This window comes from Stenella coeruleoalba, assembly GCF_951394435.1.
Source record: "Stenella coeruleoalba genome assembly, chromosome: 15".
Taxonomy (NCBI): domain Eukaryota; kingdom Metazoa; phylum Chordata; class Mammalia; order Artiodactyla; family Delphinidae; genus Stenella; species Stenella coeruleoalba.
The window spans coordinates 71,658,761-71,684,304 of record NC_137161.1 but is presented as its reverse complement, the minus strand read 5'-3'; the positions used below and the strand labels follow the sequence as shown (position 1 = coordinate 71,684,304).

Sequence of the window (25,544 nt, the reverse complement as noted above, 5' to 3'; positions counted from 1 at the left end):
GAGGCCCGTGTACCGAAAAAAAAAAAAAAAAAAAAAGAACCACAGCAGAAAGTGGTATGCGGTATCACATGAAGTTTTGACAATGCTTCGCGGATTGTCGGTACATAGGTGTTCATTAAAATAGTGTTTATTCTTGTCTCTATGTTTGAAATATTTCACGACAAAAAAATTTAAGAAGCCTGTTGGGTAGTGACAGGAGGGGGATACAAGAGGGGAGTTTGGGTGGGGTTCTGGTCATGTTGTGTTTCTTGATATGGGCATACAGATGTGCTCACTTCGTGGAAACTCATCAAGCTGTGCACTTATGATCTGTCACTTACCTGAATCTATGTTACAGTTCAATAAAAATTTTACTAAAAAAGCCCCCTCCCTGTTAAATCGAAAAATTTCATAATGACTTAGTAAAGGATTAGTAAAAAATAAACAGTTTGGATATGATTTTTCCTTTGCAAATGATCAGGGTCTTGGGAGTAACTAGAAACCACTCTAAAATCAGTAGCTTTACTTTAGTCTGAATTTGCATTTCTTCATCTTCAGTGACAATGATCTTCAAATCACTCAACCTCCCTTACCCTTTACTCAAGCTTCCTTGGCCATTTCAGTGCATTCCCTTTCTGTTTTGGGAAGTGAAGAGGTTGACTTCAGCATCAGGTGGATCTGTGGGGAGAGAGGGAGGAAGAGAGAAAAGGAGAGAGAAAGAGAAACAGAGAGGAAAAGGGGGGAAAGTGGAGAAAGAGGGGTGACAGGCCAGGATGTGTGGAAAGGCCCTGCCACATTCTAACCCCAATATAACAGCTGTTGAACTTGCCCTGAACTTTCCTGTCTCTAGGATTTTGTTCAGACTGTTTCCTCTACCTAAAGTGGCCTCCTTCTTTCCCATGATCTGCTAAGTCCCAGTTTTCTTTCAGGGGAGCATTGTACCCCCAGTGCTAAACAGTACCAGACATGCAGCAAGTGCTGAATGAATGAAACCACCTTAAAAAATGTAAAACAGTCACATAAGCATTTGTGGAATAGTGAATGAATACTAGCTAATATTTATTATATGCTTATGTTGTGCAAGGCATTGTCCTAAATGCTTCACATATACTAAGCCACTTAATTCTCATAACACCCTATGAAGTAGATCCTATTATGGTCCTAACCTGGGGAGACTGAATCACAGAGAGGTTAGGAAATCTGACTAGGTTCACACACTAGTAAGTGATGGAGCTGGGATTCGAATACAAAGTCCGATCCGAAGTTTGCTCTAAGCCTGGCTCCAAAACCTTGCAGCTCATCAGCATCGCGTGGGCGCTTTAAGAAAGTAAACTCCTGGCCCTGAAATTCTGATTGCACAGGTGAGGTGTGTGGTTGGTTGGCTGGCTGTGAGCAATAACACCCGAGGGCAAAGCGCGGTCGCATCCACGAATCTCGAGACCGCCTCCTCCCAGCCAAGTTTACTGCAGGCCTGACCCTGCCCCCTGCGAGGCGCGAGGGCTACTGGGAGTTGTAGTCGCACGGTACAGTTCGTCGGCGTCTCCCAGAAGTGACGCAAAGATCCCGCCTTCTCCTCGCCGCGTTTCCGCTGCTTCGGCTAAGCGGGGTGATTCTCCCGGAAGTGACGCAAAAGTCCCGCCTTCTCCTCACCGCATTTCCGCTGTTTCGGCTAAGCGGTGTGATTCCGGAGGTCGGGTGGTAAGTACTTCTTTGGCCTTTTGCTTCGCGGGGGGGGGGCCCGGGTTGGGATACGTGCGGAGACTGTGAGGATGGGGGTCAGGAGGTGGCGGCCCGGGCCCCTTCTCGTGGCCCGTGACTTTCGGGCTTTACCGTAGGTCTGGACGCGCCCGCGGCAGCCGCTCCGCGCCGTCGCCATGTCGCGGTTTTTTACCACCGGTTCGGACAGCGAGTCCGAGTCGTCCCTGTCCGGGGAGGAGCTCGTCACCAAACCTGTCGGGGGTAACTACGGCAAACAGTGAGTGAGGGCCTGGGCCATGGGGACGACTCGGTGGGGTGAGGGGTTCGGCAGGCTGTGGAAGGCCGCGTATATGGGAGGGGAATGGAAATGGGGGCGGTGAGAGCGGGTTCTAAGGATGTTGAGAGTTTAAGGGACCGGAGCAGTGTTGGAGGGACAACCGTAACGCTAAGGGTGCTGTGAATTGTGGGAATCCACCCACCAGGCAAAGGATAGAGTCACAGAGAAAAGGTTTCCCACTGGCTGGGTGTGTTGCATCAGCAAGAAACCCCCAATACTCGCTTGATACCTGGGAGTTCCTTGATCTGGCTCTGAGGTTCTTAAACATCTATTAGTATTTTCCTGTTGTTTATCTCCATTTAAATACTCTTCACCCATCTCTGCAAATTAAAATTCTTTTCTCCCTTTGGAACGTTGTAATGTTTCTCAAACTTCTGTCATACACATGCCACCTTCATTATTTTTGTCACATACCTGTACTTAAGAATATATATATACATACCACTTCAAAGTCTTGTTTCAGCATAAAACTCTTTTTTTGTTTGTTTGTTTGCGGTACGCGGGCCTCTCACTGTTGTGGCCTATCCCGTTGCGGAGCACAGGCTCCGGACGCGCAGGCTCAGCGGCCATGGCTCACGGGCCTAGCCGCTCCGCAGCATGTGGGATCTTCCCGGACCGGGGCACGAACCCGTGTCCCCTGCATCGGCAGGCGGACTCTCAACCACTGCGCCACCAGGGAAGCCCTAAAACTCATTTTTTAAAGTGAAAAATAGAATCTGTGTATACCCACATGAATATGATATCATATCTGTGTTACAAGTGGAAAATCAACATCACTTGCTATAAAATAGGAAATAATTGGAAAAGCTAATAAGATGGAAAGAAAAGAGATATTGTTGCCAGCTGAATGCTGTCTGTGGTCTGGTTTTTAATTATTAAGTAAAAATATCTAGTAATGGAGGTGTCAAAGCCGTTGAGACTCTTTCCTTGCCCTCGGCCTGTCACACTCTGGGAAATACTGCTTTCTAGGACCTAGTTCAAGTACCACCTTTTCCATTCATTCTAGGTAAAGTACCTCTTTTCTCAACTTCTTTTAGTAATTCTTAGTGACTTGTGTCTTCACATAATTAATTTTTTGACACAGTAAATAAGCACTTTCGTTTGTTTATGTTTGAGAGGCTGGAGACGGTCATTTTTTTAATGTGTTACAACATTTGATAAAAGGCTTTCCTTGAAGTAAGCTTAAAAGATTGAGTTCTATATGATGAGGCCGTGAAGAGGAAGAATAAAACAAGATGAGTGTGGTAGGAATGGGCTACCTGCCCCATCGGAGAAGAAAAAGAGAGATCATTTGGAAAGACTGGAGCTAGGAACAGAGGTTAATGGTCTCTGTTCCTTCCAAATAGGCCATTGTTGCTGAGTGAGGATGAAGAAGATACCAAGAGAGTTGTCAGAAGCGCCAAGGATAAGAGGTGAGGCCTTGGGGAGGCGGGGTGATGGGGAGTTTCTGGAGCAGTGGTGGGTTTTCTGGTTGGTGATGGTGGGCATGTGCAATGTGGTATTGGGGTCTCAAACCAGGTTTGAGGAACTGACCAACCTTATCCGGACCATCCGTAATGCCATGAAGATTCGGGATGTCACCAAGTGCCTGGAAGAGTTTGAGCTCCTAGGAAAAGCATATGGGAAGGCTAAGAGCATTGTGGACAAGGAAGGTGTCCCCCGGTTCTATATCCGAATCCTGGCTGACCTGGAGGACTATCTTAATGAGGTGTGATTCCTGTGGGTGCAGGGGGATCTAGAAGGGGATTGTGGGCCTGGAGCTTTCTCCTGACCCCACACCCAGGGATCATGTCTCCTCTGAGTTGTTTGCCAGATATTCAGTATTTCCCAGAACATAAGAAATACGTTCTTATAAACATAAGGAGAGGGACTTTTTTATGTTAAGAATTTTAATTGTATATATTTTTATATTACCTCTTATTTGTGGTTTTGTACTTTTGATACATAAATAAAGCATTGGTAAACAATAAGAGGTATAGTTTTTAAGTAGTATAGTTGTTTGTAGATAGCAAGACCCAAAAGTTGTGAAGCCTGAAGTTTAGGGAATACTACTTAATCTCAGATCCCTGTTCTCCCTTTCTTCCCTATTTTTTCCTTCAGCTATGGGAAGATAAGGAAGGGAAGAAGAAGATGAACAAGAATAATGCCAAGGCCCTGAGCACCCTGCGCCAGAAGATCCGAAAATACAACCGAGATTTTGAGTCCCATATTACAAATTACAAGCAGGTGAGGGTGCTAGAGGGAGACTTTCTGAACTTTGGGGGCAGTGACCCCACGACTGAGACAAAAAAGTATTTGCAAATGGGAGGTGTGTGACTGGAGAAGGAATCATGAGAAAGCTCTGTGGGGTGGAGGAGGTGGGATGGGGTAGTTGGCAGGCATCCTTAATTATTCTCTCATTTCCTTCTGTCAAGAACCCTGAGCAGTCTGCAGATGAAGATGCTGAGAAGAATGAGGAGGATTCAGAAGGTGAGTGAGGAAAACCCTTAATTGCAAATGGTTAGGAGCTCTAAAATTAAGGGTTTCCTTGGCTTTTTTCTTGGTTGCCATTCATCTCTTCACTATTCTAACTCTTTTTTTCTCTCCCCTTTCCCACCAGGCTCTTCAGATGAGGATGAGGATGATGAAGGAGTCAGTGCTTCCACTTTCCTAAAGAAGAAATCAGAAGCTCCTTCTAGCGAGAGTCGGAAGTTCCTCAAAAAGATGGAGGTAAGAGCCAGGGTTACACTGAGGGGTGGTTTGTCTGCTGTGGACCATTCTTTGGTCTCTGGGGAGAAGAAAAGACTCACAGATCCTTAGGGTTGGGAGGGGTGGGATTTAGCAGAGTCTGGTCTGGGGACAGATTTCCTCTTCAATTAGAGCACTGAGTGACTTGGAATCTGGAGAACTAGATTCTGGGCCCAGCTCTGCCCCAGGGGAGCTGTGTGTCCCTGGAGCAAGTTAGCACTTCTCTTTGGGTCTTGGTGGTCCAGTCCAGCTCTTAAGATCCTGATTCAACCACTCTTCTGCTGCTCCGGAGAGTCTCTGAAACATGTGTCAGCAGGGAGAGCAGAGACACGAGTCAGTCTTCCCATCTTGTTTCTTCTGATCATCTTTTTTTTCTCTAAGGATGAAGATGAGGACTCAGAAGATTCAGAAGATGATGAAGATTGGGACACAGGTTCCACATCTTCTGATTCAGATTCAGAGGAGGAGGAAGGGAAACAGACAGTGCTGGCGTCGAGATTCCTTAAAAAGTAAGAAAAGTAATGGTACTTCGGGCTATAGTGGGAGGGGTAGGAAGCTTTTAATCATCTTGAAAGTTGTTGCTCCTGTGGAGTTCTTTTATTTATTTATTTATTTATTTTTCCCATTTCAGTTTTAATTTTTATTTGTCTTTTATTTTTATTTATTTTTACATTAAAAAGTTTTTTTATTGAAGTATAGTTGCTTTATAATACTATGTAAATTAGGGGTGTACAGTATAGTGATCCATAACTTTCTAAACTTATTTTTTATATTATTTATTTGGCTGTGTTGGGTCTTAGTTGTGGCATGTGGGATCTTCTCTGCAGCATGCGGGATCTTTTGTTGCGGCGCAGAGGCTCTTCATTGAGGCATGGGCTTCTCTCTAGTTGTGGCTTGCGGGCTCAGTAGTTGCGGCACGCGGGCTTAGTTGCCCCACAGCATGTGGGATCTTAGTTCCCCGACCAGGGGTTGAACCCACGTCCCCTGCATCGGAAGGTGTATTCTTAACCACTGGACCACCAGGGAAGTCCCTAGTGATCCATAATTTTTAAAAGTTATACTCCATTAGTTCCTGGTGTTGTACAGTATATCCTTGTAGCTCATTTTATTCCTAGTGGTTTGTACCTCTTAGTCCCCTACTCCTACATTGCTCCTCCCCCAATGGAGTCCTTTTAGGTTGTACAGGCCAACAGAGGGATCTCAGAGTCAAGTATGTTAGTTGGCTAAGATAAAGCTAATGTGTCCTGCAGATGAGATTTGAAGTTTCCAGTGTCCAAATATTTAACCATGACATTACTTGCTGCATGTGGACTGAGTGTTTATCTCTCTTTGGTGCTGATTAGCTGTGTGATATTGGATAAGCTCCTTAACCTTTCCAGTCTTCAGTTTTATCTTTTGTAAAATGGAGTGGTACTTGACCCTGTCTCAAGGATACCTGCAAAAATATAGGGAGGTGATACGCCTGGCTCAGCCTGGGACTGGCATGTGGTGTGCCCTCAGTGACAGTAGCTTCTCTTCTCACTCTTCCTGAGAACCTAGCATACAGCATATAGACTGCAGCAAGCCTTCCTGAACTTTACTAGTATCGTCATGGTATGGGGGAGGATTCTGATTTGGATTCTGGTCACAACCCTTACTACTTCAGTATCTGTCAACTTGGGTGAGTTACTTAGCCTTCTTAGGTCCTAGTTTCCTCCTTTGAAGTCAAGGTGACACCTATCCCTTTGTGTTCTACAGAAGTCGAGTATCAAGCTCAGTGATAACTGGCAGAAATACTGATGCTCTAAGGGTTGCTTTCCTGCTTTCAAAAGTTGGGGTTATGCAGCTTCAGGAGTTAGTGAGTTCCCTCACACTAGAGGGGTCAGACACAGCCATTTTATTGAGAAGCGTTTTTCTTTGTGTGCTCCAGGGAACACTGGTCAAATGCAGGGGGAGTATTGTGTATCTGATGTCTTTTTATTCACAGCACTTCTGACACCATATGTGTTTTTTTCTCATACCAGCTAGTTCTCCAACTCTCTGGACACCAACTGGGTGTTCAACACTAAGTCAGTTCTGACACTACCCAAAGTTAGCATAGACCCCATGAGACTGCCACCACCTTAGAGGCCAGTTGTAAGTTCCAAGTGTGGCTCCCGTACTTCTGACCAACCGGCTCTAAATTCAGAGAGTTACTACAGTCCCCTCCTCAGATTCGATAATTTGCTAGATTGACCCACAGAACTCAGGAAAGCTCTTTACTTACTATTACCAGCGTATTATAAAGGATACAACTCAGGAACCGCCAAATGGAAGAGATGCATAGGGCAGGGTATGGGAGAAGGGGCATGGAGCTTCAGTGTACTCTCTGAGTTCACCATCCTCCTAGCACTTCAGTGGTTCATCAACCAGGAAGCTCTCCAGATTATCATTTAAGGATTTTTATGGAGGCTTCATTACGTAGCCATGATTGGTTAAATCATTGGCTGTTGATGATGGGCTCCATTTCCAGTCCCTCTTATCCTCCCCGGTGGTCAGAGGGTGGAGCTATCAGTTCCACCCCTCTAATCATGCTTTGGTCTTTCTGGCAACCAGCCCCCATCCTGAAAGCTTTCTAGAGGCCTGTGAAGGCCTCATTAGAATGAAAGATGCTCCTATTGCTCAGGAAATTCCAAGGGATTTAGGAGCTCTGTGTCAGAAACTGAGGACAAAGACCACAGAATTATTTCTTATTACGCCACAGTATCATATTCCCTTCTTGGAGAGTTTACAACCATGTATCAGTTAAGCAAAATAGATCTGTTTAACTTTGTTTCATTAGCTATTTCTTAAATTTGCTTTACTGTGAAACTCATATTTTAAGCCTACTGACATCCTATAGACCTATCAACCTTATTATTGGTTCATATCTTTTATATCTTCTTTGTGTTTTTGTCTTTTCAATAATTGTGTATTGAAGTCTCCATTATTTGGACTAGTGTGTGTAGTGTACACTGCACATGTGCATTGCACAAAGGCTCCTATCTGAGGGAACAAGTGGGGACTAAGGTTAAACTTAGGACATCATGAGAAAAGAAAACAACAGACCAATATCTTTTATGAATTTAGATTCAAAAATCCTCAGCAAAAACCAGTCCAGCAGGGCTTCCCTGGTGGCGCAGTGGTTGAGAGTCCACCTGCCGATGCAGGGGACACGGGTTTGTGCCCCAGTCCAGGAAGATCCCACATGCCATGGAGTGGCTGGGCCTGTGAGCCATGGCCGCTGAGCCTGCACGTCCAGAGCCTGTGCTCCGCAGTGGGAGAGGCCACAACAGTGAGAGGCCCGCGTACCGCAAAAAAAAAAAAACAAAAAAAAAACCACTCAGCGAAGTAGGAATAGAAGGGGGCTTCCTCTGCTTGATTATAGGGCATCTTTGAGAACACACATACAGTTGACCCTGGAACAGCATTGGTTTGAACTGCACAGGTCCACTTATACGCAGACGTTTTTCAGTAAATGCATGCTGTAGTACCACACGGTCCATGGTTGGTTGAATCTTCAGATGCAGAGGACCAACTGTAGAGTCACATGCGGATTTTTGACGGGGGATTGCCACCCCATCCCCATGTCGTATCCCACGTCGATCATGGGTCAACTGTATATCTTCTCCTGTCCTTTTATTTTGTACTTTACCATGGTGTATGTTTAGGGATGTCTCTTACAAACCCAGCTCGGTTTTTTTTCTTTTTCATCTTATGATCATTGCTGTTTTTTTTCTGTTTTCAATTGTGCCACTCATAAAATTTACTGTTAATCATTTTTTAAGTGTCCAATTCAGTGTCATTGAGTGCATTCACTCGGTTGTGCAACCACCACCACTGTCTCCAAAACTTGATCTCTGCTTTTTAATCTATGCAGGTTAATTTACATTTATTGTGATTATAAATGTATTTTGTCTTGTTCTTGCTCTCTTATTAATGTGCTTTCTATTTATCCTCTTCCTATTTTTAACTTCCTTTTTTTAACATAAATTTATTTATTTATTTTTGCGTTGGGTCTTCGTTGCTCTGCATGGGCTGTCTCTAGTAGCAGCAAGCGGGGGCTGTTCGTTGCAGTGCATGGGCTCTCATTGTGGTGGCTTCTCTTTTTTTTTAATTTAATTTTTTTTTTTATACAACAGGTTCTTATTAGTTTTCTGTTTTATACACATTGCTGTATATATTGTCAATTCCAATCTTCCGTGTTGGCGTCTCTAGTTTCAGAGCATGGGCTCTAGGCATATGGGCTTCAGTAGTTGTGGCACGTGGGCTCAGTAGTTGTGGCTCGCGGGCTCTAGAGTGCAGGCTCAGTAGTTGTGGCCCACGGGCTCAGTTGTTCCGCGGCACATGGGATCTTCCCACACAAGGGCTCAAACCCGTATCCTTTGCATTGGTAGGTGGGTTCTTAACCAGTGCGCCACCAGGGAAGCCCACCACACATATTTAAAGTTAGCAATTTGATAAGTTACATGTTTATACTCATGAAACCATCACTACAATCAGAGTAAATAAAATCCATCACTCCTAAAAATTGCTTTATGCCCCTTTGTAAACCTTCTCTCCTGCCCCACTTCTCTTTGCCCTTTCTGTGGTCAACTGCTGATTTGCTTTCTATCACTAGATAAGTTGGCAGTTTTTAGAGTTTTATAGAAATGGATTCATACAGTATATAATTTGGTTGGGAGAGATTTGGTTTTCAGAATAATTATTTTAAGATTAATCCTATCTTTATTATTTTTACTATAGAGATTACCCTTGATAATCTAAAATTAGATTTAGTTAAAATGTCAAGTGTCAGAGGTTGGGTTAACCATGGGATCCTCAAAGGCCTTATTGACATTAAGCGTTTGTGGCTTTGTAGTGTCAAAGAATAATTCAGAGACACTATTGTACTTGTATAACAAGGTAGACCAACTTTTAAGATCGATTTCCAACCAAGACAAAAAAGAATTTGATAAGAGAAAGAGGAATAAAGAGAGAGGGAAAAACCACAGGCAGTGGTGGGAACGTTGAATTTTGTTTGCACATTTTTGTGTGTGTAAACTCATTAGCTATCTAAGCTAGCCAAGGTTAGTTTCAGTTGTTAATGGATTATCTAGAAACATGACAGGCTGTCCCTATAATGTCTGCCAGCATCCTTTTTCAGCATCTCCATATTAAACCAGTCTATACCCTTCCTCTCGTCAGAATTTCTCAGCTTTCATCTTTTGGTCAAAACAAGCACGTAACGGAACACATTTAATCTCCAGAGCTTCAATTTCTTTGATGTGGGATAATAAGGTTGTCTAGCAACATTTAAGCACCTGGATATTAGATAGTGGGTTTGGGCAGAAAATATGAGGATAGTCACAGATACAGTAAGAAACATTTAGGACCTTTATTTAATTTTCTAATCAGGCTAAGCCTATCTAGGAGAATGTCTTTAAGAATCACTTTAGTGAACTTTTAATCAAGTGGCTTTTTTCTTAATTGATTTGTTTTTTCCAAAGTATTCATCCAGGTTCAATAAGATGTTATTTATTGCACATCTTTATTTATTAGCCTTGACTGACCAGTATTTGAGATCAGTTTTATTTAGGGTTGATTCTTTTTTTAATTTTTAGCTGAGCCACGTGGCTTATGGAATCTTTGTTCCCTGATCAGGGATTAAACCTGTGCCCTCGGCAGTGAAAGCTTAGAGTCCTAACCACTGGACTGTCAGGGAATTCCCTATTTAAGGTTAATTCTTAGCTAAGGAATTTGTTAGTTTGGGGCTAAAATGTTTAAATTATTTGTTATTTTGGACCATACTAGAGGTAAATTACAGATCACATATTCGTGTTTCTGAATTTGTAGTTGGGGTAGGAATTCTTAAGTACAAACTGATGAAATCTAGTATCTTGGACCCCTTCTCATAAGTTACCATGTTGGAGTCTTAATCAAATGTGGATATTGGTTTGCAACCGTGGGAGCTCCCTGGTAAAATCTGAAACTATCCCCATGCACAGAGGACAAGGAAAGACGGAAGAAAGAGGCAGACCACTCCAGATTGGTAGGTGGCAGGTGTAATAAGCAAGGGAACTTAAATACAGGGTTTATCTTTGGCGGCCTGAAGATGAGTAGATCTCTGCACCTGTCTTCCAGAATCTTAAGAGTTTATGTAGAGGCTATAATAGAGCTCAGTCACATATTCAGATCAGATGGTCTCAACACATTGCTCTCAAGGCTGCATCCTAAGCCTCTCAAGGCTCCTAAGGTGGGAACCGTGAGCAGAACGTACATTCCAAGGACAGAGGAGGGAGTAAGGAGCCTCCAGTACCCTGGGTCCAGTTCTTGGGTCAACCCATGGTCACATCCTGTCAATGACCTCTTCCAATAGTGAGCAACCAAGATTTTTACTGTGAAACTTGGATAATGATGAACTAATACAGAAGAAGTTAAAAGAGGAGGAATACACAGAAAACGTTTGTTGTCTCAATTATGAATCCTAATCTGAAGGGTTTTGGAGGACGTTGTCTACATCTGATATGGTTGCCCTGTGGAATCTCTCCGAGATGCTATCTGCTTCTAAGAGCTACCTGGCTTCTGGAGTCCTTTTTAAAAGTGAACCTCAGGATAGATCTCTGGTGGGACTGGATCTCCAAGTTGTTAGGATCCTAAGGAAGAGTGTATGTCTAGGGCCTCTAGATCATAGTTGTGGTTAAGAGCGTGTGGAATGGTCCTTTTCAGTGTAGTTTTAGGACTAACTTCTATTGGTGTCTCTTAATGTCTTCAGCTTCTTAGCTGTGTAAAGGTGGAGGTGTATTTGGTGATGTCCCTCTAGCTGAGAGCATAAATGTCAGTTTTCTGATCGATTCTAACAAGATGTGAATATACCAAGGTATAATCTGTCATAGGGGAGAGATCAAGTCAAGTTTTAGGTCTTTCAGTTAGAATTTCATAGGATGAGAGTTTGTGTTTTTGAGGTGTGAATCACAATATCCTGAGGGCTTCGAGTAAAACTTTAGGCCAAGGATAATTAAGTTCTTTTGAAGTTTAGACAGCATTGATTTTTAAATAGCATGAAGTCCTGTGATCTCAGAGCTTTGGGGCTGGATGATGCAGACCAAGCAGTTTCAGCTTAATGAACATACTTCACGTATTTGCAAAGGATTTTACCTATGAAATGAGTTTTTATCATTACAGAATATTGCATTAGTACAGGAGGAAAAACCATTAAGCTTCTATTGAGTTATGGCATAGGGAGTTCCCTGGTGGTCTAGTGGTTGGGATTCGGCACTGCCATCGCCCGGGTTCCATTCCTGGTTGGAGAACTGAGATCCCACAAGTATCCCACAAGACACGTGGCATGGCCGCCCCCCCAAAAAAATTATGGTATAAATCTTTTGGCAAAGGCAAGTTTTAATCCAACTAGCAAATTTATAAACTATTACTAAAGCATATTCAAACCTTTTAAGCAGTTAAAATGAAATTTATTTATAAACGTTTAAATGATGTTTTAATTATAGATAACTTGAATGTTTGTTCAAGTCTTTCTGGAGAGACTTTTTCCTCAGTATCTTTATAAAGTTTGAAATAATTTTTCCCTGTCATTTGGTTTATATTTCATTATATAAATATTAAAGTCTGGAAATGGTTTCAGACATCAAATAGCTTAAGTCCACTTTGAGGTAGCCAGTGATCTTTTTCTTTTTTGTTAGGGACATTTCGTTGTATTGAACAGTTTTTTTTAATTCAGAATTTATATTAATAATTGTCATAAGAGGGGAAAGAAAGGCAGGGAAAAGCAGCCAGTCTGGGAACCGCAAAAATTTTTTTGCTCTTTTTTTTTTTCTAAGCACTGATTTTAAACTGATAAATCAGTTGGTGATAAAAAGATTAGTCTGGGGACTTCCCTGGTGGTACAGTGGTCAAGAATCTCCCTGCCAATGCAGGGACACGGGTTCAAACCCTGGTCCAGGAAGATCCCACATGCCGTGGAGCAACTAAGCGTGTGCACCACAACTACTGAGCCTGCGCTCTAGAGCCTGGAGCCACAACGCCTGGAGCCCGTGCTCCTCAACAAGAGAAGCCACCGCAGTGAGAAGATGGCGCACTGCAACAAAGAGTAGCCCCCACTAGCCGCAGCTAGAGAGGACCCATGCACAACAACAAAGACCCAACGCAGCCCTAACTAACTAACTAACTAAATAAATAAATAGATTTATTTATTAAAAAAAAAGATTAGTCTGGACAGAGCAACTAGTACCAAAGGACAACTGTGTTGCTTATGGATTCTTTGGAAAACCTTAGAGCTTAGTTGTGGAGCAACATGACAGGCTGATTTCTGTGTCTGTAGCGGCCTGGTTAGCACCCCCGTCTTATTAAACTAGGCCATACTCTTTCCTTCATATGAGTTGCTTAGTGTAATATGGTAACAGACCTTGGTAAGTGGTCTGGCAGATTCAAATGCTTAGTGGTCCTTGCTTTGGTTATGGTTACAGTTATCCATAGGTCATTCTTGTAGAGTGTAACTTGGACCCAGGAATAGAAAAAGAGGGATTTTGTTGGGGGAAGAATCCTCAAGGTGGAGAGGGGGCTGATCCTTCATCTTCTCCTGTGTCTCTTGGCAGGGCCCCCACCACAGAGGAGGACAAGAAGGCAGCTGAGAAGAAACGGGAGGACAAAGCCAAGAAGAAGCACGATAGGAAATCCAAGCGCCTGGATGAGGAGGAGGAAGACAATGAAGGCGGAGAGTGGGAAAGGGTCCGGGGTGGAGTGCCCCTGGTTAAGGTGAGGATTTTAGAACGAAAAGGAATTGGGAAACAGTTTGGGAGAGCATGCAGGTACCCTCCTGGTCGAATTCGGGAGAACAATTAAGGCAAGAATAGGTTTCTGTCGGCCTGCATATAACTTGTGTGTTACCTAGGAGAAGCCAAAAATGTTTGCCAAGGGAACTGAGATCACCCACGCTGTTGTCATCAAGAAACTGAATGAGATCCTACAGGCACGAGGCAAGAAGGGAACTGATCGGTAAGATTCGTGGGCCTGGGCTGTGTCATTACAGGGTGAAAGCTCATTTTCTCTTAAGACACGGGGTGGAGGTTGGTAGGGAAAGTGGTATTTTGGGAAGATCTGTGTGTGGCTACAGTAGAAGGAATGATGTACTTGGACTACACCAGTCTATTTTTTGCTGTTTACATTCTGTTTGACCTTAGATCAATCACTTAACCTTTGGGGGCTGTTTTCCCATCTGTAAAATGGGAATAATACTCTTCTTTAGTTATTCAGTGACTAAAGAGGATGTTAGATTGTTAGCATTATTGCTATTTCTGTTTGGAATTTATGAGAGAGAAGCAAGTATACAGGTGGTGAGGCTAGGGGTGGGTATTGAGAATGAGGCTGCCTTTCTTGTCTGAAGAGGGTGTGCTGTATGACAGGATAAGACTTTTTTATTTGTTTCCTGTGCCTCACCCAATTCTATACCCCTCCAGTGCAGCCCAGATTGAGCTGCTACAGCTGCTGGTTCAGATTGCTTCTGAAAACAACCTGGGAGAGGGTGTCATCGTCAAGATCAAGTTCAATATCATCGCCTCTCTTTATGACTACAACCCCAACCTGGCCACATACATGAAGGTGAGAACAATAACGAGCATCCCACGGCGGAGCTGGTGGGTCATGGGAAGGTGGCTAGTGACTCAAGACTCAAGGACTGTTGGAGCAGTCTTGGTGGTTGAAGGCCCATGGATTCCTGGTGTAGGGCTCTTGGGAGGCATCTCCTTGTTCCACCTTCACACCTCTGACTGCTGTCTGATCTCTTGGCAGCCTGAGATGTGGCAGAAGTGTCTGGACTGCATCAATGAGCTGATGGATATCCTGTTTGCAAACCCCAACATCTTTGTTGGAGAGAACATTCTGGAAGAGAGTGAGAACCTGCAAAACGCTGACCAGGTAAAGAGGGGATTTGGCAGGCTATTTGGAAGTGTGTGTTGTCTGCTTTGGGAAGCCTTGTTGGAGACAGAAGGGTTGAAGTCTAGGACTGGAATCTGGGCTAATTTATTTCCTCCTTTGCCTTCTGTTCAGCCGCTGCGTGTCCGTGGCTGTATCCTAACTCTGGTGGAACGAATGGATGAAGAATTTACCAAGATAATGCAAAACACTGATCCTCACTCCCAAGGTGAGCCCGAGCAAGCATGGGCATCAGTGAGAGGAAAAGTGCAGGGATTAAAATGAAGGATTATACTAAGTGAGAATGTTCGGAAAGCCAGCCCTTCCTCACCCCAGCATTCATACCACAGGGCCTCTTTAAGATACTGGACCCCACTCCCGTAGCTTCTGATTCAATAGGTCTGGGTGAGATCTCACACTTTGCATTTCTAACATGTTCCTAAGTGATGGTGCTGTCTGCTACTTTGAGAACTGTTGGGGTATAATGATCTCTGTCCACTTGGCTTGTTTAGCTTGTACACCTTAAGCATTAGAATGGGGAAATGCAGGACATTTACACAGTAAAATGTGAGTGTCCACATGTGTCCACCAAGTCAAAGGTATATTGATGAACAAGACAGCTTGGGGCCTTCATGCTCATGGAGGTTACATTTCGGTGCTGAAGCAAGGCAGCTCTACAAAAAAATGAGCGAGTCAGTTGTAGATAATGTAAAGTGTGAATTAGAAATTCAGATCGGGACATGTGACAGGATGTCTGGAGTGGTGGCTGCTTTAGGTAATGGTTGAAGAAGCATCTGTAGGTAGGGCACATTTGAGGTGAGAGCCGAATGAGAAGGAGGAGGAGGAATTAATTGGGAGGAATTAGCAGAAGAGAGTGCCTGACAGCAGTGGAGAGTGAGCTTGACATGTCCCAGGAGAGGATGGTATTTTTAGGGCACAGTGGGTTAGACTTTTCTGATGGGTACAGAAAACACATGCAGAGGTAATTGGATTGATGAGGGACATATGATTGGGAAAGCCTGGGTGCCTGGCTAAGCTGAGGGTGGGTGCTCTCCCTGCCAGAGTACGTGGAGCACCTGAAGGACGAGGCACAGGTGTGCACCATCATTGAGCGTGTGCAGCGCTACCTGGAGGAGAAGGGCACCACTGATGAGATCTGTCGCATCTACTTGAGGCGCATCCTCCACACCTACTACAAGTTTGATTACAAGGCCCATCAGCGGCAGCTTACCCCCCCTGAGGGCTCCTCAAAGGTAAGTGCTTGGCCACCATGTCAGAGGGGAGAGGGGTGTGTCCATTGGTTCTGCATGTCTTTCAGGACTTCATGGCAGATCTTCTATTCCCTGGGGACTGTCTGTGGTGGAGCAGAGGGACTAGGAAGAGGCTGGATGGCGTCTCGTCTTTGGTTGCTGAAGGCTGAGCCATTTACAACCATTGTCCTTGACATATTTCCTCCTCCAACAATATCTCCCCCTACCCCCTACCCCTCCAGTCGGAGCAAGACCAGGCTGAAAATGAGGGCGAGGACTCAGCTGTGCTAATGGAGAGACTGTGCAAGTACATCTATGCCAAGGACCGCACAGACCGAATCCGCACATGCGCCATCCTCTGCCATATCTATCATCATGCTCTGCACTCCCGCTGGTACCAGGCCCGTGACCTCATGCTCATGAGCCACCTACAAGACAACATTCAGCACGCGGACCCGCCAGTACAGGTAGGATGGGAAGGAGGCGCTGTGGCCCTGGTGGCACAGGGAAGACCAGGCCAGGCCCCCTGTCCACTCTGTTCAGGCAAAGTGGCTCAGGCAGATTAGCCACGTGTCTGGCTAATGCAGATACAGGGAGACACTTGGTCCTTCCCGAGTGCGAGCATTCTTTGATTCTCCTACATGTTAACATAGAGTTCTCTGGGATAGGATTTGGGTTCAACTAACATTTATTATAACTACTGTGTGTCTGGTTTGGAACAAACATTAGGAGATCATCTTACTTAAAAAGATGAAAAAGCGTTTAAGCAGTTAAACTGAGAAGGACAAGGACCCAAATACAGTGTGATGTGTGAAACATAAAATTTTGTGTGTGGCAGCATTGTGAGGACATTTTCATGTAGGAGTATTATAATTGTGTCTAGGTATAGATCCTATAAATGTGTGTTTAGAACAATTGTGAGGTATTTATGTGTAAAACATGTGGTGAGCTTGTCTGGTGGTGCTTTTTGAATAGCACACCTATTTTTTATTCCATTGTATGAATTTATCACAGGTTCTTGATATTTCTCTTGATACCTGATCAACCAGTTTGGGGTATTATAAATGAAGCTCTTGTGATTTATGTATAAGTTTGTGTGGATGTATGGTTTCTCTCGGGTAAATACTTAAGAGTGGAATTGCTGCATCATAGTGTAGGTGTATGTCCAGTTTTATAAGAAGCTCAAAAATGGGACTTCCCTGGTTGTTCAGTGGTTAAGAATCTGCCTGCCAATGCAGGGGACACGGGTTCAAGCCCTGGTCCGGGAAGATCCCACATGCCGCAGAGCAACTAGCCCACAACTACTGAGCCTGTGCTCTAGATCTAGAGCCTGCAAGCCACAGCTACTGAACCCCCGCTCAGTACTGAGTACTCTGCTCAACAAAGAGTAGCCCCAGCTCGCTGCAACTAGAGAAAGCTTGTGCGCATCAGTGAAGACCCAAGGCAGCCAAAAGTAAATAAATAAATAAATTTATAAAAAAAAAAAGAAACTCAGAAATGGTTGTACCATTTTTCACTTCTACTTTGTCAATATTTAGTGTTGTTGGTCTTCTTAATTTTGGCCATCATGGTTGTTGTCTAATGGTATCTCAATGTGGGGTTAGTTTGTAGTTCCCTGATAACTATTGAAATTGACTACTTTTTAAATGTTTATTGGCCCTTTATATATCTTCTTTTGTGAGATGTCTGGTCAACTTTTGCCCCCCCCTTTTTTAAAGATTGGATTATTCATCTTTTTATTATTGAGTTGTAGGAAATCTTTATATATCCTGGATACCAGTCCTTTGTCAGATAAAAGCTTTACAATTTTTTTCCAGTGTGTGGTTTGCCTATTCATTTTCTTAACCATGTGTTTTGATGTATATTCTAATATATCAGTTTTATCTCTTTTGGTTATTTTCTGGGTCCTATCTAAAGAAACTTTTTCCTACTTGCAATTCATAAAGATATTCTTTTTGTATTTTTAGTTTTTGGAAGTTCTTGTGGTTTTAGCTTTCATATTTAGGTCTATGTTTTCTGCATATGGTGTGAAGTCAGGGTCAGAGACGTTCTTTCCCCATTATATTGCTTTGGTGCCTTTGTGGAAAACCACATGAAAAACCAACCACATGACCCTATAAATGTATTTCTGGGCTCTCTATTCTATTCCATTCATTCATCTTTTTGTCCTTCCTTACGCCAGTTCCACACTGTCTCGATAGCTGTGCCTTTAGGGTTAAGTCTTTTTTTTTAATTAATTAATTAATTTATTTATGGCTGCGTTGGGTCTTCGTTGCTTCGCCCAGGCTTTCTCTAGTTGCGGCAAGCAGGGGCTGCTCTTCGTTGCGGTGCGTGGGTTTCTCATTGCGGTGGCTTCTCTTGTTGCGGAGCGTGGGCTCTAGGCACACAGGCTTCAGTACTTGTGGTACTCGGGCTCAGTAGTTGTGGCTTGCAGGCTCTAGAGCGCAGGCTCAGTAGTTGTAGCGTATGGGCTTAGTTGCTCCACGGCATGTAGGATCTTCCCGGACCAGGGCTCGAACCCATGTCTCTTGCATTGGCAGGCGGATTCTTAACCACTGCACCACAGGGAAGTCCCTAGGGTAAGTCTTGAAGTCAGGTAGTATGACTCCTCCAACTTTGTTGTTTTTTAAGAATAGTTGGAATGTTCTGTGACATTTGCATTTCCACATAAATTTCAAAATCAGCTTGTCAATTTGTGCAAAAATGCCTGCTGGGATTATATTGAATCTGTAAATCAGTTTTGGGAGAACTGACACCTTAACAACTTTGAACCTGTTGATCTTATGTGTTATTCTTCGTTTAATTTCTTCAGTTTCTCTCTGCAGAGGTAATATACATCTTCTAAAAAATTATTCCTGAGAATTATACGATTTTTGATGCTATCGTAAATGCAATTTTTTAATTTAATTTAATTTTTTATTTTGTCCACATGGCTGGTGGAATCTCAATTCCTCAACCAAGGGTTGAACCTGGGCCACGGCAGAGAAAGCACTGAATCCTAACCACTAGACCACCAGGGAACTCCTGTTAATTTTATTTTTAAATTGTTAACTACTAGTATCTAAAAATAGAGTTAATTTTCTTACATTGGCCTTGGATCCTGCCATTTTGCTAAATTCAGTTTTAGTCTGGCCTTCTGTCCTGTGTATTTGCAGATTCAACCAAGTGCAGATTGAAGATATTTGGGGGGAGGGGGAGGGATTCCAGAAAGTTCCCCCAAAAAACCAAAATTTGCCTTGTTTGGTAACTATTTACATAGCACTTACATTGTATTAGGTGTTACAAGTAATCTACAGATGATTTAAATTACATGGGAGGACGTACCGTAAGTTATATTCAAATACTATTCCATTTCATGTAAGAGACTTGAGCATCTGCAGATTTTGGTATCCATGGAGGGTCCAGGAACCAATCCCCCATGGTTACTGAGGGACAGCTGTATTGGGTCTCTGAAACTTCTCTTTCTTTTTTGTTTTTTGCCATATTGTAATGACTCAAATCTCTAATACTTAGTGCTGAATAGAAGTGAGAGCAGACATCTTGCCTCCTTCCCAGTATCAGCAGGGAAGCAGTGAACATTTCACCATTAAGAAGAATGTTACCTATTTTTATAGATAGTATTTTTGTAGATAGACTTTCTCAGATTGATGGAGTTCTCTTCTGATCCTAGTTGGCTGGGAATTTTTGTCCTTAATAGGTGTTGAATTTTGTCAAAATCTTTTTCTGCATCTATTGAAATAATGCAGAGCTATTTCTCCATTATTCTGTTTATATCGTGAATAACCGTGATTTTAGATTTTTATATCAGGCTTTCATTCCTGTGATATATCCTACTTGGTCATGGTATATTATCTTTTATGTATTGCTGGATTTTGCTTGCTGGTATTTTTTTAAGGCTCTTTGTATCTAAGTTCATGACCGGCATTGACCTCTATATTTTTGTTGTCAGTAAAGACTTGGTCTTTCCCCCCCACGAAAATCCGTACTACCTACAATCTTCCCTATCTTAATTATTGACAAGTCCATCTTTTCAGTTGCCTAGGCCCAGAAGCCTTGAATTCATCTTTGATTCTTGTTTTTCTCTCACATTGATTCCCCACCCATTTGTGTTGAAAATCCCTATCTGACCACTTATTATCACTTCCACCGCCACCCTTTGGTCTAAGCCACCATCATGTTCCCTGTCTCTCTCTCTCTGCTTCTGCCCTTATATCCCTTCAGGCTGTTCTTTCTTTTTCTTTTTTTTTTTAATGTTTATTCCTTTTACTTTTTTAATTTATTTTTGGCTGCATTGGGTCTCCATTGCTGCACTCGGGCTTTCTCTAGTTGCGGCGAGTGGGGGCTGCTCTTCATTGCAGTGCGCAGGCTTCTCATTGCAGTGGCCTCTCTTTGTTAACGGAGCACGGGCTCTAGGGCGCACAGGCTTTAGTAGTTGCGGCGCGTGGGCTTAGTTGCTCCACGGCATGTGGGATCTTTCCGGACCAGGGATCAAACCCATGTCCTCTGCATTGGCAGGTGGATTCTTAACCACTGTGCCACCAGGGAAGCCCCTTCAGGCTTTTCTTAATGCAGCAGCCAGAATAACCCTGTTAATAAAGTCAAATTATGTCACTTATTTGCTCAAAAGCTTCCTGTGGTTTCCCATCTTTAAATCTTTTTTTTTTTTTTTTTTTTGCGGTACACGGGCCTCTCACTGTTGTGGCCTCTCCTGTTGCGGAGCGCAGGCTCAGTGGCCATGGCTCACGGGCCTTGCCGCTCCGCAGCATGTGGGATCTTCCCGGACCAGGGCACGAACCCGTGTCCCCTGCATCGGCAGGCGGACTCTCAACCACTGCGCCACCAGGGAAGCCCATCTTAAAATCTTTAACATGGTTTACGACGCCCTGTGCTTGCCCAGCCTCCAGTTTCTGATCACATCTTTTACCAGCTCTAGCCATAGTGCATTCCTTGTCCTTGAATACATCTGGCATAGGGCCTTTGCACTTACTTTTCATTTTTCCTAGAATATTGTTCTTCTTGCAGAGATCTGCATGACTTGCTCTTTCTTTTTCTGTTAGGTCTTTATTAATTTTTTTAAAAATTCAATTTATTTATTTTTGGCTGCATTGGGTTTTCGTTGTGGTGCGTGGGCTTCTCACTGCAGTGGCTTCTCTTGTTGCAGAGCTCAGGCTCTAAGCCCATGGGCTTCAGTAGTTGTGGCCCGCGGGGTTTAGAGTACAGGCTCAGTAGTTGTGGTGCACAGGCTTAGTTGCCCCACGGCATGTGGGATCTCCCCGGACCAGGGATCGAACCCGTGTCCCCTGCATTGGCAGGCGGATTCTTAACCACTGCGCCACCAGGGAAGCCCAGGTCTTTATGTTTTAAACATCCCCTTCAAAATGAGCCCTTCCCTAGTTATCCTACATAAAATTGCGAGTTCCCACCACTTCTGCCACCGCTCAGACTCCCTTCTTAACTCCCTCGTCTACTTTATTTTTCTCCTTAGCTTGGTTCACCACCTGCATATTATGCTTATTTTGTCCTCCACACCCCTGTCCCTAGAGTGTAAGCTCCATGGAAGGGGAGGAACTGGTCTATTTTGTTCTCTGTCCTAACCCTGTGAAAGACTTGCCTTGTGGCTATCACCTCTGAGTTCATTGCCCTTCGCTCTTAGATCCTGTACAACCGCACCATGGTGCAGCTGGGCATCTGTGCCTTCCGCCAAGGCCTGACCAAGGATGCTCACAACGCCCTGCTGGACATCCAGTCAAGCGGCCGGGCCAAGGAGCTTCTGGGCCAGGGCCTGCTGCTGCGCAGCCTGCAAGAGCGCAACCAGGAGCAGGAGAAGGTGGAGCGGCGCCGGCAGGTGCCCTTCCACCTGCACATAAATCTGGAGCTGCTGGAGTGTGTTTACCTGGTGTCGGCCATGCTCCTGGAGATCCCCTACATGGCCGCCCATGAGAGTGACGCCCGCCGACGCATGATCAGCAAGCAGTTCCATCACCAGCTGCGGGTGGGCGAGCGGCAGCCCTTGCTGGGTGAGTGTGCGGCTCTGTAGTGCAGCAGACTTTGCTTGTAATCAAAGGATTAAGAGAAGATAAAGGGAGTAAACTTTCCCACAAGATGATTCCATTTGATTTAATGGCATCTCCGTGTATGGCCTAAAAGCATCATTTTTACTAAGTAGTCTCCATGGTCTCTTACCATAGGACACGTTGTCTTAGCTTACAAATTAAGCTCCCTGCTTTCTGTCATTTTCCCCTTCAGTCTTTTTTTGTCAGTAGTATCTTTCTACCAAGTGTATGATGTTATACACCCCCAGCACCTTCAGAAGTTCTTCATTGCCTGTAGAATAAAGTCCAGCCGCCTCAGTCACTAAGTTAAAAGTCTCCATGACCTGATTCCAACGATATTTTTAATTTAGGATAAACTTACATAGTACTTTTTTCTGCCTGGCCCGAAGTGTTTTATAAATAATAATAATTCATTTATTCTTCATTAGTCATAACCCTATGAAGATACTATTATGACCCCCTTTTTCCTGATTAAGAAACTGAGGCACAAAAGTTAAGTGACTTTACCCAGGGATAACACAGCTGGTATGTGTCTCTCTGACCTTTTTCTCTTTTTCCCTTTCATCCATATTATTTTTTAACTAACTAACTGGACCCTTGGCATTCAAGAATCTAACATTGGCTTCTTTGAGCACTTTTAGAGATCTGATCATTCATTCCAGAGGTTGAGTGAGTTGTGATTTCACTGGGAAAGGAATTTGAATTGCACCCTTCCTGTAAGGCTGGTGCATGGAAGGACTTGGCAACTGAGCCAAGCTTACTGTCCACAGCCACGTCCCTCTACAGATTTGTCCTCTACTGGTTGTGTGTATGGTCATATTAAGTGCAGGCGCACTTCAGGCAAATTATGTTTGGGCTATGTAGTGATGCTTTACTTTGTTTTGTTTTAATTGGAAAATTGCCAGTGAAAATCTGTATGTCCAGCATCTCTTAGGGCTTCTTGGTTCACATTCCCCGCCTCTCTACTACTGCCTGCAGTGGATGTTAGACATTTTTTTTAGGTCAGTGAACCTTGTAAGAATCTGATAAAAGCTGTGGACCCTTTCCTAGGAGAATGTGCGTAAGAGTACACACAGCAATTTGTCATCATTTTCAAGGAGTTCACCAATCCCCTGAGGCACATCATAGACTAAGTCTAAATGTAAATACAGTTATTTTGATATTAAGTGACTTATACAGTCACATGGCTACTTAATGGAGAGCTGGGAGAGTCTCAGTCCAGTTGTTTGCTCTCCTAGCCTGGGTTCCTCCTTAAATAGTGCTTGTTGGGAAAGGAGCCCTCATCCCAAGTTTCCCTAGGCCCTCCCTCATTCCCAACCTTTCAGGTCCCCCCGAGTCAATGAGGGAACACGTGGTCGCTGCCTCCAAGGCCATGAAGATGGGTGACTGGAAGACCTGCCACAGTTTTATCATCAACGAGAAGATGAATGGCAAAGTGTGGGACCTTTTCCCGGAGGCTGACAAAGTCCGAAGCATGCTGGTTAGGTGAGCAGAGAACAAGACCCTAGTGGGTGGGGAAGAAAAGACTTGGTCTCCTTCACTGAAGATCTGCCCCTTTTCTCCCTTCTCCCCACAGGAAGATCCAGGAAGAGTCACTGCGGACCTACCTCTTCACCTACAGCAGTGTCTATGACTCCATCAGGTAGGATGGTCCCTGAGGAGGCACAGGAGCCCCAGCTTTGTGGTCGAGGGTCCTAATTGCTCTTGGCCTTTGTCCCCAGCATGGAGACACTGTCTGACATGTTTGAACTGGACCTGCCCACTGTGCACTCCATCATCAGCAAGATGATCATTAACGAGGAGTTGATGGTAAGGGCCATCAACATGGGCACATGGGCACATGGGCAGGTGGAGTCATGGAGAGATTGGAGTACAGGAGACTGATCTGTCCCTTCCTCGGCCTCACTTCTGTCAGGCCTCCCTGGACCAGCCGACACAGACAGTGGTGATGCACCGCACTGAGCCCACTGCCCAGCAGAACCTGGCACTGCAGCTCGCTGAGAAGCTGGGCAGCCTGGTGGAAAACAATGAGCGGGTGTTTGACCACAAGCAGGGTACCTATGGTGGCTACTTCCGAGGTGAGTGCTTCCATCCCCTCTGCGCTCCCAGGGTCCTGGCCCCCTTACTGCCTCTCCCTTGGCATTCACCCCCCGCCCCTCCCCATCTCTCTCCTGCAGACCAGAAGGATGGCTACCGCAAAAATGAGGGCTACATGCGCCGGGGTGGCTACCGCCAGCAGCAGTCTCAGACGGCCTACTGATTGCTTGACTTCAGTCCCCAGTGCCCTAAACCATTCAGCGTTTAGGTCCAGCCACACCCCAGTCATTAAAGGTCTATTTAGAGTTGCTGCAGTTCTGCCTGTCTGTGTGTCGCCAGAGGTGTGTTGGACACATTTATTTCCTAATTATATTTCTAAGCTTCTGTCCCATGACAGGCACAAGGCTCAGGATGCAGGGATGACTTGCACGTATCCCTGACTTCAAAGAGCTTGCTGCTCTTTGACATTTGACCGGAAAATTGTAATAACATGTGATAAGTTATAACAGGCATTTTTTTAAAACGTGGTGGGCATATTGAATAGGATGTGATTATGGGGCATAAATGTCAGGGAAAGCATAATGGAGGCAGTGGTGATGGACGTTGTGAGTGGATGGGTGGTGGTTCACCAGGCAGGGAAAAGGGAGAGTTAGTCTAGACCTGTGTGAAGTGTAGTCCTCAGACCAGTGTGGATGCACAGTTAGCCTGTCCATGACAAAACAGGCACCATAATTAAGAGTAAGCACTGAGAAGCTTTGCCATTGCTGTGATATCTAAGCATGTGATCGATTTTCTAATTTGTGTGTATAGTGTTTTCGAAAGTATTTACCCACAGTAGGCTGGAAATTTTTTTAATGGCCCTTCACCACATTTGAAAAGCATTGATGTAGGCAAAGGAAAAAGCACTTAAACAGGATGAGAGGAGCAAAAGAATAGTGTGGTTGGTATAAAGTGTTTGTGGAGTATGTGCAGAAGATCAACTAGAGGCTTAATCCGGGGGCCACCTCATGAAGGCTAAATGCTTTGGACTTGTGGAAACAAAATAGAATGGATCCATCTTTAAGAAGGGAAATGGAGCAGTACTGTGGAGTATAGAGTTGGAGGCAGAGAGCCTACCAGAGTAAAAAGCATCTAAAGCCAGGGTGGGGCTTCCCTGGTGGCACAGTGGTTGGGAATCCGCCTGCCAATGCAGGGGACACAGGTTCGAGCCCTGGTCCAGGAGGATACCACATGCCGCGGAGCAGCTAGGCCCGTGCGCCACAACTACTGAGCCTGTGCTCTAGAGCCCATGCTCCGCAACAAGAGAAGCCACCGCAATGAGAAGCCCGTGCACCGCAACTAGAGAAAGCCTGCGCGAAGCAGTGAAACCCAACACAGTCTAAATAAATAAATAAATTTTAAAAATAAATAAATAAAGCCAGGATTGGGTTGGGGTTAGAGGTGAGGGAATGATAGAAGAGGGATGTATGTGTCAAGCTGTGGGGTTCTGTGACAGGTTGAATCTGAGAGTAGTAAAAGCGACAGATATCTCAAGGGATAAATTGACAATAGGGATGTTAT

At 44.3% G+C, this 25,544-nt stretch overlaps 1 protein-coding gene across 2 annotated transcripts; it reads left to right on the top strand.

The window, feature by feature from the left end:
- The first annotated feature begins 1,617 nt into the window (after positions 1–1,617).
- On the top strand, positions 1,618–24,607 carry LOC307197909 (eukaryotic translation initiation factor 3 subunit C). 2 transcript variants are annotated; one of them, XM_079944426.1, is made up of 21 exons: positions 1,618–1,677; positions 1,815–1,954; positions 3,361–3,426; positions 3,533–3,722; positions 4,115–4,240; positions 4,429–4,483; positions 4,614–4,723; positions 5,123–5,250; positions 13,330–13,489; positions 13,629–13,729; positions 14,191–14,332; positions 14,522–14,647; positions 14,780–14,873; positions 15,707–15,897; positions 16,137–16,361; positions 21,548–21,911; positions 23,273–23,432; positions 23,524–23,589; positions 23,669–23,756; positions 23,863–24,025; positions 24,125–24,607. In XM_079944426.1, the coding sequence occupies exons 2-21, from the start codon at positions 1,854–1,856 to the stop codon at positions 24,205–24,207; spliced, it is 2,739 nt and encodes a 912-aa protein (XP_079800552.1). In that variant the 5' UTR covers positions 1,618–1,677; positions 1,815–1,853; the 3' UTR covers positions 24,208–24,607. The 2 variants fall into 2 exon arrangements, with proteins under 2 accessions (XP_079800552.1, XP_079800551.1); XM_079944425.1 differs by having other exon boundaries at positions 13,626–13,729; positions 24,125–24,603.
- The last annotated feature ends 937 nt before the right edge of the window (positions 24,608–25,544 follow it).